This window comes from Gadus chalcogrammus, chromosome 11, assembly GCF_026213295.1.
Source record: "Gadus chalcogrammus isolate NIFS_2021 chromosome 11, NIFS_Gcha_1.0, whole genome shotgun sequence".
Lineage (NCBI taxonomy): Eukaryota > Metazoa > Chordata > Actinopteri > Gadiformes > Gadidae > Gadus > Gadus chalcogrammus.
Genome location: NC_079422.1, coordinates 6,636,972 through 6,653,433, shown reverse-complemented (window position 1 = coordinate 6,653,433; position 16,462 = coordinate 6,636,972). Strand labels below are relative to the sequence as shown.

At 44.6% G+C, this 16,462-nt stretch overlaps 1 protein-coding gene across 4 annotated transcripts; it reads right to left on the bottom strand.

The window, feature by feature from the left end:
• Window positions 1-3,879: 3,879 nt before the first annotated feature.
• usp5 (ubiquitin specific peptidase 5 (isopeptidase T)) lies at window positions 3,880-16,395 on the bottom strand. 4 transcript variants are annotated; one of them, XM_056602477.1, is made up of 20 exons: window positions 16,135-16,395; window positions 15,517-15,645; window positions 15,367-15,448; window positions 15,146-15,273; window positions 13,922-14,067; window positions 12,608-12,792; window positions 12,255-12,349; window positions 11,213-11,406; window positions 10,628-10,699; window positions 10,081-10,168; window positions 9,812-9,937; window positions 8,794-8,947; window positions 8,022-8,187; window positions 6,592-6,680; window positions 6,177-6,362; window positions 5,642-5,785; window positions 5,402-5,544; window positions 5,023-5,173; window positions 4,548-4,632; window positions 3,880-4,171 (listed from the first exon to the last, which is right to left on the bottom strand). In XM_056602477.1, the coding sequence occupies exons 1-20, from the start codon at window positions 16,240-16,242 to the stop codon at window positions 4,078-4,080; spliced, it is 2,565 nt and encodes an 854-aa protein (XP_056458452.1). In that variant the 5' UTR covers window positions 16,243-16,395; the 3' UTR covers window positions 3,880-4,077. The 4 variants fall into 4 exon arrangements, with proteins under 4 accessions (XP_056458452.1, XP_056458454.1, XP_056458453.1 ...); XM_056602479.1 differs by having other exon boundaries at window positions 6,234-6,362; XM_056602478.1 differs by having other exon boundaries at window positions 15,367-15,433.
• Between the last annotated feature and the right edge of the window lie 67 nt (window positions 16,396-16,462).

Genomic DNA, 16,462 nt, shown 5'->3' with positions numbered 1-16,462 from the left:
TAGAAAATCGTAAACAACAACAATCGCCGGTGGGGAGAAGCCATTTTTCCATTGACTGGAAGCCTGCTTTATTTATTGTAGGTTACAAAAAATAAAGAAAATGGCGGCATTGTTGTTGTTATCGATTTTCTATCAGTTCTCACCACACAACGACGTCTCATCTTTGCTGCTTGAATGTCGGTATGTAATGGTATGGAGTTATTGAAACTTACTACGTGTAAAAAAGACTAGAAATTGAATGTTTATTTTTAAGCCTCGAAAGTTGCACTGGGTGCCTTTAATGTGACGTAACGTTAAGATAAACAACGTCACTATTTTTACTTAATTAATATATATTGATATATTATCACTGAAATAAATAGTAGGCAGGACATTTGTATTGGCTATTTCATTTTTTTTTTTTTTTTTTTTTTTTTACTTCTGTCTGGGCCCCCCCCCGCCGATCAGGCCCTAGGCACGTGCCTAGTTTGCCTTTGGGTTAATCCGGCTCTGACAACAGGCAGTTGATTTTGTGGATAAGAAACATTAACTGAACACAATTCATATGTTCCACCTAACTTACATTTAAGATGGGATGTGTTATGTAATAAGCTTTGTAATACCATCATTTTATTGTAATACCAATGTTTTGCACAGAAAACCAAAGGCATTGCATAACAGCCAAGCCCTCCAATAAGTGACATGTGTCATGATGCTTTAAAAAACCACAACAACAACAACAAAACAGGCACCGCCTGCTGGCCACAGTAATACAACTTCAAACTGCAAAGGGAGAGTCTGATAGTATTGAATCATTATCTTATTTCCTTGGATTTCTGCCTTTGTTCCTTTATTTATATTCATCACATATGATCAGACATCTGCGAGTCATCAATAAACCAACTATATGATAAGTTTATGTTTAAGTATAACACCAACAGGACAGAAGTCACGGGCTGAGACAATGGGCCTTACATACAAATAGAAAAACTAATAGATACATCCCTTTATCATGTGTATTTTTTTTTTTTTACAAAGTACCATCTGCTGCAATATCAACACACTTTTGTACTCTCACACAGAGATCTTCTGTCAATTTGCTACACATTAAAGCATCCAGAAAGCATCTGTGACCCATACATTTGTTTATATCCAAGAGTAGTAACGAGAACGAGCTTCACTTCTCATTCACAGAAAATAACTAATATTATAAATGAAGACACATTTCGATGGACTTGAGATTGACTGATGAGAAAAGCAGCGTTTAGTGTGTCTGGATGAGGGCTGGTTTAAGCAGCCTCTCCTGGCCCGAGTCAGACTGATTGGACTCTGGGGTGCACACACAGGTTCAACCAGCCATCACCACACACACCACACATGTAGCATTGTCCTACGAAGTCTACATTAAACCAGTTCCAACACCACCACCCTGTGTCCTGGTCGTTAGGAGCCCATAAGAGCCAACGAGGGGGCATCGTCCTTGCTCCACACCGGTTCAGAGTAATTCAAATAATTCACATTACCACAGGTGGCAATACAGTATGTATCACATTAGCTTGGCTAAGTTCTGGGATTGACTACAAAAGTTTGGTTCAATACAAAGAGTGTATGTTCCCTAACAGATCCCATTGGACTGGTCCAGACATATTGCCTATTGCTAAAGATTGCATACAAGTAAATTATTTGCAACTTTATTTTATTGTGCATCTACTATATCTCTATATTGATCTGATTTTGTATTTCTTAAATTAAAAGGGTTCATTTGCGAGGATTTTTACTGTGGTTTTGTATACATCTTTACTTATTTTAATCTGTTTAACCTTTTGTTTTAAAAAGTACATCAATTATTGTGATGAATATGTTTAAGATGAGACACACAATGCGAATGAATCTTCCACAAATCAGAAGAATGCGATGAACACATAATTTCAAGTTCAGTTATTTATATTCATTTTGGTGATTTTTTTTGCCACCATTTAGCCATTTCAACCGATCAACTGGATTACTGAAGGCAAAAGGCTGTGTATGGAAATAGTTGCAAAAGTTTAATAGAACGGTCCAGATTTACGAACGTGGTCGTTACCATAGCAACGATCCAGGTGTATTCAGCGCAGGCACTAAATGACATGCAGAAGTCGATTTTTATTCTCATCAGGAGAAAGGGGGGGGGGGCGGGGGGGGACTGGAATACTGAAAGCCTATTTACAATCATGACATTTCCCGCCGCTCTCTCTCCCCCTCACTCTGTTCATTTCTCCCCCTCACTCAGCTCCTTTCTCCCCCTCACTCAATCCCTCAATCATGTTCTTCTATAGTGCCTTTCATGTAAATCTATTAGTGCAGGCGTCACGCGGGGCGCGCGGAACGGGCCTCGTGTCAGTACTGCCTCTGATGCTGCGCGGCTGTTGTACTGTGATAAAGACGACCCGTGGAAAGGACGTTTTCACACTAATTGTTACCCATTAACAAGGTGCGCTGCACCATGGCCATGAAGGGCAGAGAGTTGACGTTAGAAATACAACTGAACTAAAGATGGACCCGGAGTTCTCTGACTCTGTAGTGTTCATTAATTATGGAAAGGAAGTGTTTTTCTCTTTTCTCGAATGGATGCAAAGCGAAGGACAGTTACCGTTCACACTGGCAGGAGATGTGTTTGGCCGTGAGACGCTTTGTTTGAAGAATACCCTTCCAGAACTCTCTGTCAAAGATTGAATTTAAACCTTTAACTATTTACTTCACAAAACTTTGTAATTCCATTCCCCTTCTCCGTCATTAGTGTTATTTGATTGTTTTCTATTATCGTATGTCCCTGCACATCCGCTCTTCTGTAGTTGTTTTGTTGTTGTGTGAAACAATTCTCAAGGCCACCAGCAGAAGCAGGACCCATGAGCCCAGTATTCCCACTGCTATCCACAGCTACAGGCTGGTCCCAGCACATGGTCTTACTGGCAGGAGGCTGCCTGCCATCTGGTGAAGCTGATACTTCTAGACAGAACAATAGTATGCAACAATTTCAGAAAATATTTGGTTATGCAACCAGTTTCTACTGCCCGGGCCTCGGATTAGTGGAGCGCTCCAGTGTCTTACAGTGAGGGAGGAAGCTTGAGTCTGTGTAGAAGTCGTAATTCCAGAGCTAAAGTACAAAGAGACTAATTTAGACAACTGCGGGGTCCAGGGACAGACTGCACAGTACTGAAAGAGGGCCGCAAGCCACTAAGGACGGGCACATGAATAGGCTATGTATCCTAAGTAGGGATCAAACCAAATAATGATTTGAAATTGAGTTTGAATTGTCATTGTTTTGGGCTTCCCCTGGGACGAGAAGAATAAGGTTAAACTCAATTTCACCGTTATATATATTTTCAAATAACGGTGGACTCATCCACACCTCAGACGAAATGGCAGAAAGACTTTATTTGTCAGAGCAGAAGTAACAAAGTAACAAAGGAAGATTTTTCTTGCAAAATAAAGACAAAAAAAAACAAACCAAAAGAAAAACTAAATAAATCACCCGAATATCACCCCACTCACCACGCTTTAAACATCGATTTTGGTATTGGACTGTATATTTAACAGTAATCTTCTTTTCTCGTTTACTTCCTGTCAGTGTGGCTGCCAAACAGTATATCATTTCCAGGCGGAGGCAGGACGTGAAGAGGAACACGGTGGTCGATGGGGGTGGGGGCCTGGCTGGAGTGGAGTGGAGTTTAAATCAACACTGACAACAAGAGGACGGCTCCCGTGGTTAACAGTGAGGCATACCGTGCTAAGGAGTGGATCGCCTAATGCAAAACAAAGTGCCGTGAAGTTGTGTTCAGTGACGTACAAAGCCTCTGGTCGTCCTGGACACCTGCACCGCCGGCCCCCCCCCCCCCGCCCCCGCCCCCCCCCCCCCCCCCCGCCTTTAAGTGCATCACATAAGTCGTCTGATAGGTGTATTTACAACCACACGTTGTCGGATCCCCAGCACGTCAGGGATCTGATGGGTTTAGGAGCAGGGGGAGATGTGTTGGATTATGCCCGCTTGTTTTCCTGTATGCACATCTGTATGGGTGTGTGTATGTGGGTTTAAGCGGCCCCCTTCTCCTCCCGCTCAGCTCACTCGGTGACTCTGCGGTAGAAGTAAAGGTATCCCAGGTCTTTGGGGGGCTTCTCTGAGGCACACACTTTCTGGTCGTTAAAGATGACCCACCTGCAAAGACACCAGGCATAAAAGAGTCATTACATTATGGTCATACCGGATGAAAAATGATTGGACCTTTAACATTAATTGCCTTCAATATCGTTGTTTTATTTTATCAAAATGGTGCAAGAATAAAATTAAACAGTTAAAATTATAATTTAATAAAAGGTTTCATTAATAAAAAAACGTAAATCACTGAAGGCCCCGTTTTGGACATAACAGATAGAAGCATTGGCCCCTGAGTGGCTGACAGTGCCCCCTGCTGTCACCAGTTACACCAGGTTATCTTTCAGTCCACTGGGCAGACTATGGCTTCTACCCAGATGTAATTCATTAGTTCTAAGTAGTAATGGGAATCTGTTAATGAAGACGCTCTGCTACTCACTGGTGGTCTTTCTTGATGTGGCAGACATAGTGGCCACACATTGTGCTCGTCCCCATGTGACTGATGAACGCAAACAACTCGTACTCTGGAGAGGAAAAGAAGAAGTCAAGAGCCAATCAGATGGAAACCAGTATGTGAATGTAAACCCATGATGAATAGTGGAACATTTAGATTTGATTCAACCAACTAAACTAAAATAGTGCCTTCCGTCTGGGAGAGGTGAAAGGCGGGATATCATATCCTCTGGTCTTGACGTTGGCATGCCTGCTCCAGACTACTGTAACGGGTCACTATACACACTGGGAAAACAAACCCAGGGACTTTGGGTGGAAGAATGACCTTAGCAAGCACCACAGCCCCCTGGTCCAATATCCCATCTTTACGTTTCAAAAGGTGGCCTGACTTTCTGCTGCGACTGCTCATAACCTCTTGTGCTCTCCAAGCAGAGCTCCCCGGCTGCTGGGTCAGTACTTACTGCCCGGTCCGTCTCTGACCCGGGGGCCGGGGGGGGGCTCCCTGCTGCCCTCGCTCTCAGCGGCCGAGCGGCCTCCTTCGGACACCTCCATGGACTCCAGGTCGTCGAGGTGGGAGAAGATCCAGTCCACCGCCCGGTCCAGGACGTTACTCTGCAGAGCGCAGGGACCAGGTTAAGGAAACAAACAACTCCTCCCTCAGTTCCGACTCCTCTTCGTCAATAACACAGACTATTTTTATTGCTAAATAATAAGATGGAAACAAATGTATTGGTACAATCTAAAAAAGGTGCTGTTTAAGGGCTGCTCTTTAACTCTGCAGCTGTGCATGGCTCTGACCCCCAGCAGCCCTCATTTGGATAGACCAGGGGCTGTTCGTACCGTGGCTCTGAGGGCCTTGCTGGCCTGGTCTCGGCTGAAGCCCATGGAGACGATGGTGGCCAGGTGCTCCTCTGACAGGCTCTCTGTGGGCGTGGTGCCGGGGGCGGAGCTGCAGCCAGGCAGCACCAGCGGGGCGGAGAAGTCTGCAGACAGAGGCACAGCCATGATGGATACGTCGTCCGGGGAGCGACACACAGAGGCTGACGGCTGATGAGAAAGCTCAGAGCGCTCCTGGCCCACCTGGGTCGTCCATGTGGCCCATGACCCAGTTCATGGCCGCGTCGATGCCAGTGTTGCCGGTGTAGTACACCGCCTTCCTGCACGCCTCCAGAGGGAAGCCCATCTCACACAGCTGGGACACGGTAGAGTCGTCCAGCACGGGGGCTGAAGAGGTGGAGGAGGACAGTGGGATTACTGAATGTTGGATGAAGGACAGACCGAAGGCTTTCCTAAGACCTACCAACAACACCTTCATACCCGACTGCTCTACTTTGAGTATAACATTTAATTAGAACAAAACAATACATTTTCTTTTAGTTAATTTCAATGAAACCATATTCAACTAAACAAAAAAAAACAAATTTTATTGATTTAACCAAATCAATCCTAGGGACTTAGTAAAGACAAAATTAAGGCTAAGGTTTTTAAAACCATTTGAAGATTGAATTATGAGATGACAAAAGGAAAAAAAGTCAGAAAACAAGGAAAAGGCGAGGGGAAAAACGGCGTTCGGACAGACGAAGGAAGAAAGGGCAGAAAAGACAGACAGACTGACACAGCAGTGGGGAGTAGAGAGAGTCGTCCTCCTCGTTGCCGTAGGAACCCAGGATACCTTTGACCTCCACGTCTGGGGTCATGAGGGGGGGCGGGGCCGTTTCCGGCAGAAGCTCCTCCCCTGGCTGCTGGCCGGTGGCGCGCAGGTCGCCCAGGTCCAGGGTGTCAGGAACATCAATGCTCACATCTGATTGGATGAACAGCCAAACGCACAACTTCAGTATCCAAGACCAATGGAGCCAACGTACTCCACAGGCTTTTCTCTACTCTACACATTTAATGAATCCCATTTACCTAATTAAAATAAATTACATCAACCTAGCTGATCGATACAAATGTATCCATCCGTCATTACAGTAGTCACAAATCTCAGTTTACAAGTCAACAGAATCTTAACTAGTGAAACTTTGGCTCACCCAGTTTCTTGGGGACCCAATCGAGACCGAAAGTGAACTTCTTGATCTGGATGACGAGGTGGTCCGGAAAGGAGGCGAAGCGGGTTGTTCTATGGAACAAGGACGTGCGTGAACACCAACCTCATGCTGGTCTTACAATGAGGGGAAGCTCATTTTCGGCCTACCAGTGGCGATTGCTCTAAGACTGCAAGGGAAGCTCGGCTTCCCCTAAAATTTCTAAACTTAAATACTGTTGTGTTAACATTTCATTGACTAAAAATGTGTTAGAACACGTCCATCTCGAAGACAAGTTCGTTAAGAATCAGCGGCTTATCGCAGGTTGACACTCGATTTCCTTCTCACACATTCTCGTAGCATCAAAGTGCATTTGCCTGTTGAAGCTCAGCGTCCATCGACTTCAATGGGGCTGCATAGAACAGCTTTCTTTGGTGTGTTGAAAGTCGACGGTCATTGGATAATGCTCCGATTATGTCCCTCCCACAGACACTCAGCGTCTCTTGGGATGAATGGAGGCGTGGGCTGGCTTGGACGCTGGGCTACTGCGTGATGATTGGAGGGACTGCGAAAGACTGAGTTGCCGTTTGATTGACAGCGGTTTTGAACTATAAAACGTCGCCGGAGCTCTCTTCAGTCCTCAGCCCCATCGCGGATTATACAAGCGAGTCGGAAAACAAAGTACAACATATTACTTTGATATTTGCTTGGCGAAATTGCTAGACAATTCTCATCTTGCATTTCATACATTTCTATGTTCAATTCCTTGTTTCAGTTTAACAGAATTCCCACATTTCTTTTTTGGAATTTCCCTCTGTTTAATATCGTTTTGGTAGTTGGCCATCAATTTGATTCAGGGAGCCTGAGGTATGAACTTCAAGTCCTGTATTCAGATTTATTTATATTTATTGGTGTACCTTAAAGACAGGGCGTTGGAAAGTGCAATGCCTCAGCTTTACAAACTGTTCTCATTCTCGCTTGAAAATCCGCGATGGGACTGAGGACTAAAGAGATCCGGCGACGTTTTATGCTTCAAAACCGCTGTCAATCAACAGCAACTCAGTCTTTCGCAGACCCTCCAATCATCACGCAGAAGCGCAGGGTCCAAGCAAACCCACTCCTCCATTCAACCCCAGAGACGCTGAGCGTCCGTGGGAGGGACATAATCGGAGCATTATCCAATGACCGTCGACTTTCAACACACCAAAAAAAGCTGTTCTATGCAGCCCCATTGAAGTTGATGGACGCTGTTCTAACGCATTTTTTGTCAATGAAATGTTAACACAACGGTATATATTTGGACCATTTAAATGTTGACATTTTAGGGGAAGCAGAGCTTCCCTTGCAGGCTTAGAGAAATGGCCGCTGGAGCGCATATATAGACGTTAAAAACAGAGGAACGATCAAGGACGCTGGGCTCTGGGATGAAGTCCTACTTGGTGGCGGTGGTCTTCGCCTGCACGGCGGAGCTCCAGAAGTCGCTGAGGACCTCCGGCTCGCTGAGCGCCGCCATGCAGGCGCTGAAGGGGATCTTGGCCCTCACGGTCGGGGAGGGGCCGGAGTCGGCCTCCTCGCGCCGACGCTCAGCCTCCTGCAGCTCCTCTGTGGAGCCGGGAGAGAGGGGGGGAAGGAGCGGTCATCAGGGAGGAAATTCGGGTTGGGAGCGGCAATGTGGAATTGAAGGTCAAACCAAAATCGTGTATCAAAAATAACCTTTGGAGAATGATAAAGTAGCTGGTAGTGTTGTCAGCCAGATGCTTTATTTTTTTTTAAACACAAAAGGTCAGCGCAAACATGCAGAACCATTGGTCACTTAGTACTCAATACAAATTCCCCTGTTGCAGATCCCTTTGACAACTATATGCTATACAACCATCTGCGTCACAGACAAAACATACTTGTTCCCTGTGGTACGATGCTGTCGTCTAGTTCAGTGCTCTCTCCAAATGTCTATTGGCACTGGTTGGCGATTCAACTATAGTGGGCTCTAACAGTCCAACAGAAGTAATGCAGGAGCTCATGAGGCAGCTGCCAAGGCACAACACTGAATTATGCCGCATTACAGATGATGGCACACGGCCCTTCCCTGGTTGTGGTGAAAAGTAAAAGAATCAAATGGATCTCTGTTGAATCTGAAATACGCAGCAGCCCCACATTCTTTCTTTTGATCATCAGGTCCGTCCGTCTCGTGTTACAGTCCCGTCTTACCCGTGTTGGTGGCCTGGTCCATGGGCACAGGCAGCTGCAGGATGTAGTCCACCCTCTGGGTGTACTTGGCTTTGTGGGACTGTTGACACACGATCCTCTCCTCCACCAGGAACCTGAAGGCCTCAGACGGGTTGGCCCCCGAGCGGCAGTTCCTCTGTGAGAGAAACGAGTCGTCTTTGATTGTACCTCTTTTACAAGAGCCGCCGCGTCGAGAGCCGCAGCAGTGAACCAGAACACAGGAATCCCTTTTACAAACACAACAATGCACTGCAAAGACAGAGGTACAACTCAACATAAAAATATCATAAAACAGGCGCAGATGTTAGGGATAGAGTCTAAGGCAGGGATGGGCAACTGGCCCGCGGGCATGCGGCCCGTGGCCCGCATGCCCACTCAGCCCGCACATAATGTAAAAAAATAAATAAATAAAATAAATTATAATAATAATAATAATTGATCGAGTTACAGAAAACTCGTTCAAGAAAGATGAGAAGAATTCATAGAATTCAAAGGCAAACCCATGCGTCTAGTTTGCTTAGAAGCGATATCAGTCATTAAAGATCCACTTAAGTCGCCACTACAACTACTACAACTGTTTGTTGGGTTTGAGTTCATTGAGTTGTTGCACTTAATGTTGGGCCACTGTTTTTCAGTTTTTTGACTTCTTTGAATGATGATGTATGTGAGCCCTTTGCACTGATAAAAATACTGACCATTCATGTGGCTGTTTGAGCATGGAAAACATGAAATTAATGTATGTTGGTTCAATTAACATACCGTAGGTTATGATTCTGGACGATTTTTTAGGTAGTGGCCATCGCCAAAATGCACCAGAATACAGGAAATCATCTACCAAATTCAAAATTATGTAGCTTCACCCTGCTCACGTTTAGTTGAAGTGTGCAGTCATGTGGCCCTCCGATGGTTATGATAAAAAATGTGGCCCTCTTTATCATGAAAGTTGCCCATCCCTGGTCTAAGGTGTAAAACAGCGTGCCAGGAGGAGGCACAAACTCACCTCCACCATGTTTATGAAGTGCAATAAAAACTCCTGGGCATCCTGCTGCCGATTGGTGGAGAACTCCGCGTGGCCCCGTCCGATCAGGGCTTTAAACATGCGTGGAGCGATGCCCACCTGGTCCCCCTGGAAGGCACACAGGCATCCACCTTAATATAACACGAGTACGCTGTTCCTGCTGTCACATCCCTTTGAACCGCATCACCACACAGCCCTTCTGAACACATCATAGCACACAGTGAGAGTGGAGTAATGGCGTCAGGTCCTACTCTGGGCTCAGCTGTGCCGTTGTCGTCCCCGGGGTCCGGTGCAGGTTTGGAGTACTCTCCTGACAGAAGGCCGTAGCCAAGCTTGGCTCTGCAGCGTGGAGAGACAGAAGGTACTGGGTAAGCTCAGTATAATCAAGTGCAGCAGTGAGCAGTGAGATGGAAACGCACAAGGGCATAGGTGTGTTTCATTTAAAACAACCTAATTGGCTTCTGGATGAATGGGATTCTATTAAGGTGGCTGCCAGCCACCCAACATTAACTCCATCTTCTAAGTTAACTGGCTGTTTGCAGTGTTAGTCTTCGTTTTAAGTGTGCTGTTGTGCTTACACTTGAAGACTAATTGCCCTGTGGGGAAATTAAAAGCAATGAAATGAGGAGAATGTATAGCATAATTAAACCTAACGCCTGAGCACTGACTGAGGATCTGTCGGTGTGTGTTAGCACCAACCACTCTGTACGTGAAGAACCGTCCGTTTCTTAAGAACTGTGGCGAGCAGAGCGGTGATTAGACCCGCTCCAATGGATGGACTTGGATCTCAATACTCACACTTGGGTTTTGAAGTCCTGGGTGGGATCGCTCGGGGCCTCGTCAAAGATCTTCTGGATGTTGGACACATACCTGGCAGGCACAGATACAAGGACTTAACTTGCTCTTTCTTTTAATAATAATAATAATAATAATAATAATAATAATACATTTAATTTAGAGGCGCCTTTCAAGACACCCAAGGTCAATAGTACCGAGCAATAACCAATATTACTGTAAAGGGTTGTGATTAGCATTTCATTGACATTGAATTCTAATAATCTCGATGCCATATATATATCTTTATAGTTTGGTTGTTTATGATATATTATGATAAAAAAGGTATATTAATAAAATAAAACGCATTTTGTTTATTTTAATTTCCTATTATAAACACTACCCTAAATAAGTGAATTAAACTATAATGAAATGTCCCCCATGATTATTCACCATCATCATGATAATAATTCTGCCATATCACCAGGGCCTACTGTTACACACACCTTGCCTCAACCCTGAGTACCAGTCCGCCAGTGCCACCGTCACTAGCGGATGTCTCACCAGAGGCGAGACAAGGGGGACACGACAGCGTGCAGGGGTACTCACTTGGTCTGAAAGTCGGGCACAGTGAAGAGCACTTGCATGACCGAGTTGAGGTAGCAGCTGTTGCCCAGGTTCTTCATGCCAGTCAGCCCGGAGCCTGACAGCGGCCGCAGGGATGTGCCGGACTCCTGGATCACCTCCCACTCGCCCACCCGCTGGTTCACTGCGATCTCCAGCTCCGTCATGGTGTGCTCCGTCTGGTTGGAGGAGCAGGGGGGGGGTCACTTGTATGCAGATAAGAGAGAATCACATTCGCTCTTATCTGCATTCAAGTGGCCTATTAAAATGATCCAATTGTTGATGTGTATCTAATTCTGTATGATGAGTTTGGTTTTCTAGTTTAATATTTCATTCAGAATTTTATCCATAACTATTTTTTTATGTAAAGAAGTGGGAAGGAGTTAGACAGTGACAGGATGCATGTTGTGGACATCGGGGACAGAGCCCAGTACCTTTGACTGGGAGTCAAACAGCCTACAACTCTCTCTAAATAGAAAGGGTGTTTCCTGCGCCTTTCTTTTTTTTGCATGAATAATATTGTGGTAGCATTGTTCTCGGAAACGCAACATATAATCTTTTGAATGGCACTGTATTGATGAAGTTAATTATTATTTTACACCATATAAAAAACAATAATATGGAAGAGTGGTGGCAGCAGTGAGTAGGTAAACAAACAGATAAAATATAATGCTGCATGAAGAACCAGATAGAGGATAACAGCAGTTATGCACATTATTCAAACTTAACAGCCAGAGGAGCAAGACGAAGAAGCAGAGCATGGAGGACTAGCTTTAAATGTTGATTTGTGGGGTACATATTTCTGAACCAATCCTGGCTCACCATCTCTTCAGCTGATGTGTCATACAATATAATCAAGACCCATGTATCATACATTAGAACCAATGGGCGATTTTGGAAGGAGAGCCAGACTGAAATGTCAAGTGGACTGTCATTAGGGACTGACATTAGTGCGTGCGCGTGCAGACACACACACACACACCTCTGCCTTGAAAAACCCACAGTGTGTAATTGTGGGAGACATTACCTTCTGCATAGTCATCATGTCGATGCCAAAATGTGACAGATGCTCTGGAAGCTTGGGGTTGAGCACCATGTCGTCTTCATCATAGGAATACACATCTGCATTAAACAAGGGCACAGGGTTGGCCATTACCACTTGGAGCCGCAGAGCTTATTAATGCCTTTTCTCACAATGGTCATCCATTAGACCACAGTTGGCCTCATTAGGGACTACACAGGATAAGCACTCTTTAAAATCCTGCTGCCATACTGCTAGTCACCGTACATCAGAGTAAGGACATGTGCAAACCATGCGGCCCTGGCTCTCACAACATGGTCTCATTAAAACTGATTTTTTACACCCTTCTAGGCTCCTACCTGCTCCATCGGGGGTGATGGTGCCCAGCTTAACCGCGAGAGGGAAGCCAGTCTGTTGGAAGTGAAGCAAAGCGTGGTTGTTGCCCCCGGTGCCGTCGAAGTACCTGCGGCCACAGAACACCTTGCCGTCGGTCAGGTTCATCCACAGGTTCTCCTGCAGGTCACACACCTCACAGCGCCAGCCACTAGGGGAGGGCACAGAGGAACTCGTTCAGGAAGGAGACAGAAACTCACTCATTCATTAATCACAATACTTTATGTTGAACATATGGGAAAAATTATGTACAAATCTAAAATCCTATCAAATAAGAATATTTCAAGTTGCTTATAGGTTTGGTTACTTATGATGACTAATTATCCATCTATAAAAAGGGAGTCATTTTTATGAATCTCCTTCGCATATCTCTAGAAAAGTCTTATGTACTGTGTATGTATTGCTGGGGACAAGAGGAAGTGCCATGTTGACTTCTTTGGATACGCGACATGTTCATTGTTCAATATTAATAAATAATACATAAATACAAAACAAACTACCAGCGCCATCTGTGCAGTAGCAGGGGGGGACTCTATCTAGTCTTCAAGTACGTCAAACTATTCCGGCAACGCTATGTTGGCAAAGGGCCCAACCGGCTTAAACAATCTATGCTGCCAACGCTAGTAAATTCCTATATTTTAGCATTCCACTCTCTTCCGACCGATCTTTCAGTGATGTCGAAGCGCCTTTTAGTGTACTCTTCGACGTCAAAACAATGGTACACAGGCTTATCGGGCAGTTATAGCATAACACCACGGAATGTGAAGCATTTATTATACAACATTGCACATTATAAAGCTCCTGCACAATGACTGTAGTAAAACAATTATCAGAAAGTTGTCCTGGGTCATAATCATGGGAATGCAAGGCTTCAGACTGCGACCAAATGGTCGTATTTTGGACCAAAATTTGAGAATGTGCGACAGAATTTTACATCTGCTCACTCACGCATGTGCGACCAGTAAATTTGCCCTTTTAAATTTCTTCTTTCTTTTTTTTTTATTATTATGGATTAACAAAGTACAATACTCTTGTAGGGAAAGAAAACATACTTCCATCAGGTACAAAAAATAAAGATAAATAATGCATCGGTAATACTGTTCACAACAATAGTCATGCCATAAAGCTCTTTGAATGGAATTGAAACGGCGGCATCAGGTGGTTGTATATATTATTGCATACTGAAACCCTCACCGAAGACCGCAGGGCCGCAGGATTTTGAAATGTTCGGAGGGTAACTCACTAACAACATTAATGAGTGAATTGCGACTGATCTTCACCTGGGTGGGATTTTGAGTCCGTTGTCGAGTTGTTTGAGATCAACGGCATGTCTGGACTCCTGTCGTACCTCCCCGTCCCACTGCTGGACTTGCAAGGCATGAGACACTGAGTCTGCAGACATGAAACCCGCCATGGATAGAGACACCTACAAACAAGATGTAGATATAAACAATTACACAACATTTAGCTACAGTAATGTTAACAAATATTCTTAGTCACACATTTCTTGATGCAAAAATAAAAACGCTCTACAAATGCAATATGCACAACACCCTTTAACGCAATTCTGCGACAACAACTTGGGGAACCAGGTCAGCTTGACTTGGAAAACCTGCAATGGCAAGCCTTTCCATTTGACACATCCAATAAAACCCCAAAGGACTGAATCACATTTCATCTTTTCACATTCATCAAATATAACACAATATATTACACAAGTAAGACTGTGCTCTTTAAAAGCATCTTCACATCATCTTTAAATCTGATAAGCTAGTAAAATCAAGATGTAAAACCAGACTCCTCGACCTCGATTGCATTTGTTAAAGCAGAGGGAAATACGCAAGAATAAGAAATTCCCTTGTTTGACCGAAGATACACTAGACATTTGCTAAACAAAGTTTCATTTGCATGGATCAGTGTTGGGCTCAGCTGAAAGTTTCGAGGAGTCATTGTATTGATTTTGGACTCCTTATACAGCCGATGTCTGCAAAAGGATGGGTGTCCATCGATCAAATTACAAAACAGTTTGATTTTATCAATGCTTTGCAAGCAAAGCGGGCTAGCTGAGCGGGTTCTCTGCAACTTTTCCATAACGTGAAGCCGCCACTGTTAATTTTACAGGGGCTTTGGAAGCCCTCTCACAGGCTATGTTGTCTTTCTAGGGGCAGTTTGCCAATCCTCGTCTCAGAGACTGTAACTGAATGCTATTAAGATGATAATAATGATGATGTTAATACTTGGTTCAGAGTCAACCTACCTAGAACTCATGTATTAGATATAGATTATGTGTATACAAGTCTCTGGGTATGGGGTGAAGCTTTTTTCAGAAAACAAACAATTCAATAATAGCTTGACTTGGTTATGCCTTTTAGTTTAAAAACAGGTTGTATGACTTATATGCTGCATAAATGATATTTGACCTTTTTAAAAGTTAGATCAAGACTTTCGGTGTCAGGATCACTGAGGGTCTAGACTCTTCTGATATCAGTGTGCGGTTATCTCACCCTTTCTTTAACAACGTCTGGCATGGTGGCAAGGTCCTCTGAGGTCACTTGCTGCCTGTCCGGGAAGATGACAACCTTAACATCCTCTTCATATTGATCCTGTTCCACATCGAAACCTCCTTCGATCCCTGGGACAAGCATCGGAGACCGGACAGAATAAAGCATTAGGGGGTATCCATCCATATAGGGGTACATATCTGTGTCTGTGGGAAAGCTCTCACCTATGGCCAGTCTGGTGGGTTTCTTCTTAGGAGGGTCCCCAGAGCTAGAGTTATTATCATCCTCCTTCTGTAAGACAACACACTATATCACACAAAATATAAATAAACCGAAAAACCATCATTGTAATCATCTTTTTTTTTTGTGGTCACCTGAGCTTTACGGGTGCGGGTGAAGTGCAGGTAAGCCCGCTGACCAGTCCGAGCATGGTGCCGATCCACATACTGACTGCCAAAGCCGAGGAAAGTGTTCATGCACACATACAGACCCCCCTCGCTCTCCTGGAATCAAGAAAAGGTCATTTAATTGACCGCAAGAGAAAGTGAGAGAAAATAAACAAACCGAGAATCAGTAACGTAACCCATACAGTTAAATAATTATGGTCTGACTGAGTAGATAGCAATCCACTACTGTTTACATGTTACATTTAAGATGCAAACGGATTGTGTGCAGAACCAACTGAGGAAGTGTACATGTTGTTTCGGTGTAGCCTAGCTTAGCGATGTGACAGGTGAGAGCACAACAACCGACCGGCTAACCCGCTAGCCTCTTACCACTAAACGTCTGGCTGCTCCTAGCTGACAGGCTAGTTCAGCTATTAGCCTAGCTTAGCTAGCTTCTGGGTTGAATTCATCAGTTGGAAGGTACATATTTGCAGAAATAACACTGCAGAACACTTTATAGGATCAATTGGATTAATGTTAGGTTCGAAGTAGTGTAACTACTGTGTTACGGCAACCGTGAAGGCTTGAAAGCTGCTCAGGGCTCACCGGCGACGAAAATGACAAGGCGCATTCGTCTTTGTGGACACGGTCCCCGGGCCTGGGGACCCGGATTGTGGACAAAACTGACATCAAAACCTCTCCAACGTCCGCCATGGCCCTTGAGCTAGTTGTGTCTTTCAGTAGGATTTTTCCTCGACTGAGTCTTGACTCCCGTTTTTAATTCCTTGGCTTGGAAAAGCTCCCGTCGCTTGAAACAGCTGCCCCTCTCCGCCCGGTTGAATGAATCACTGTGATGCTCACCTTGTGTTGTCGACGCAAAGGCCGTCAGATGCACGCGCGACGCTCCACTTCAAAACCGTAAAGTATCGAATAG

Coding starts and splice junctions, on each gene's coding strand:
- usp5 (XM_056602477.1), bottom strand. CDS start 16,242: ATGGCGGACGTTGGAGAGGTTTTGATGTCAGTTTTGTCCACAATCCGG. Junction 14,068..15,145: donor CAGACGTTGTTAAAGAAAGG/GTGAGATAACCG, acceptor TCTTGTTTGTAG/GTGTCTCTATCCATGGCGGG. Junction 6,363..6,591: donor TTGGGTCCCCAAGAAACTGG/GTGAGCCAAAGT, acceptor TCATCCAATCAG/ATGTGAGCATTGATGTTCCT.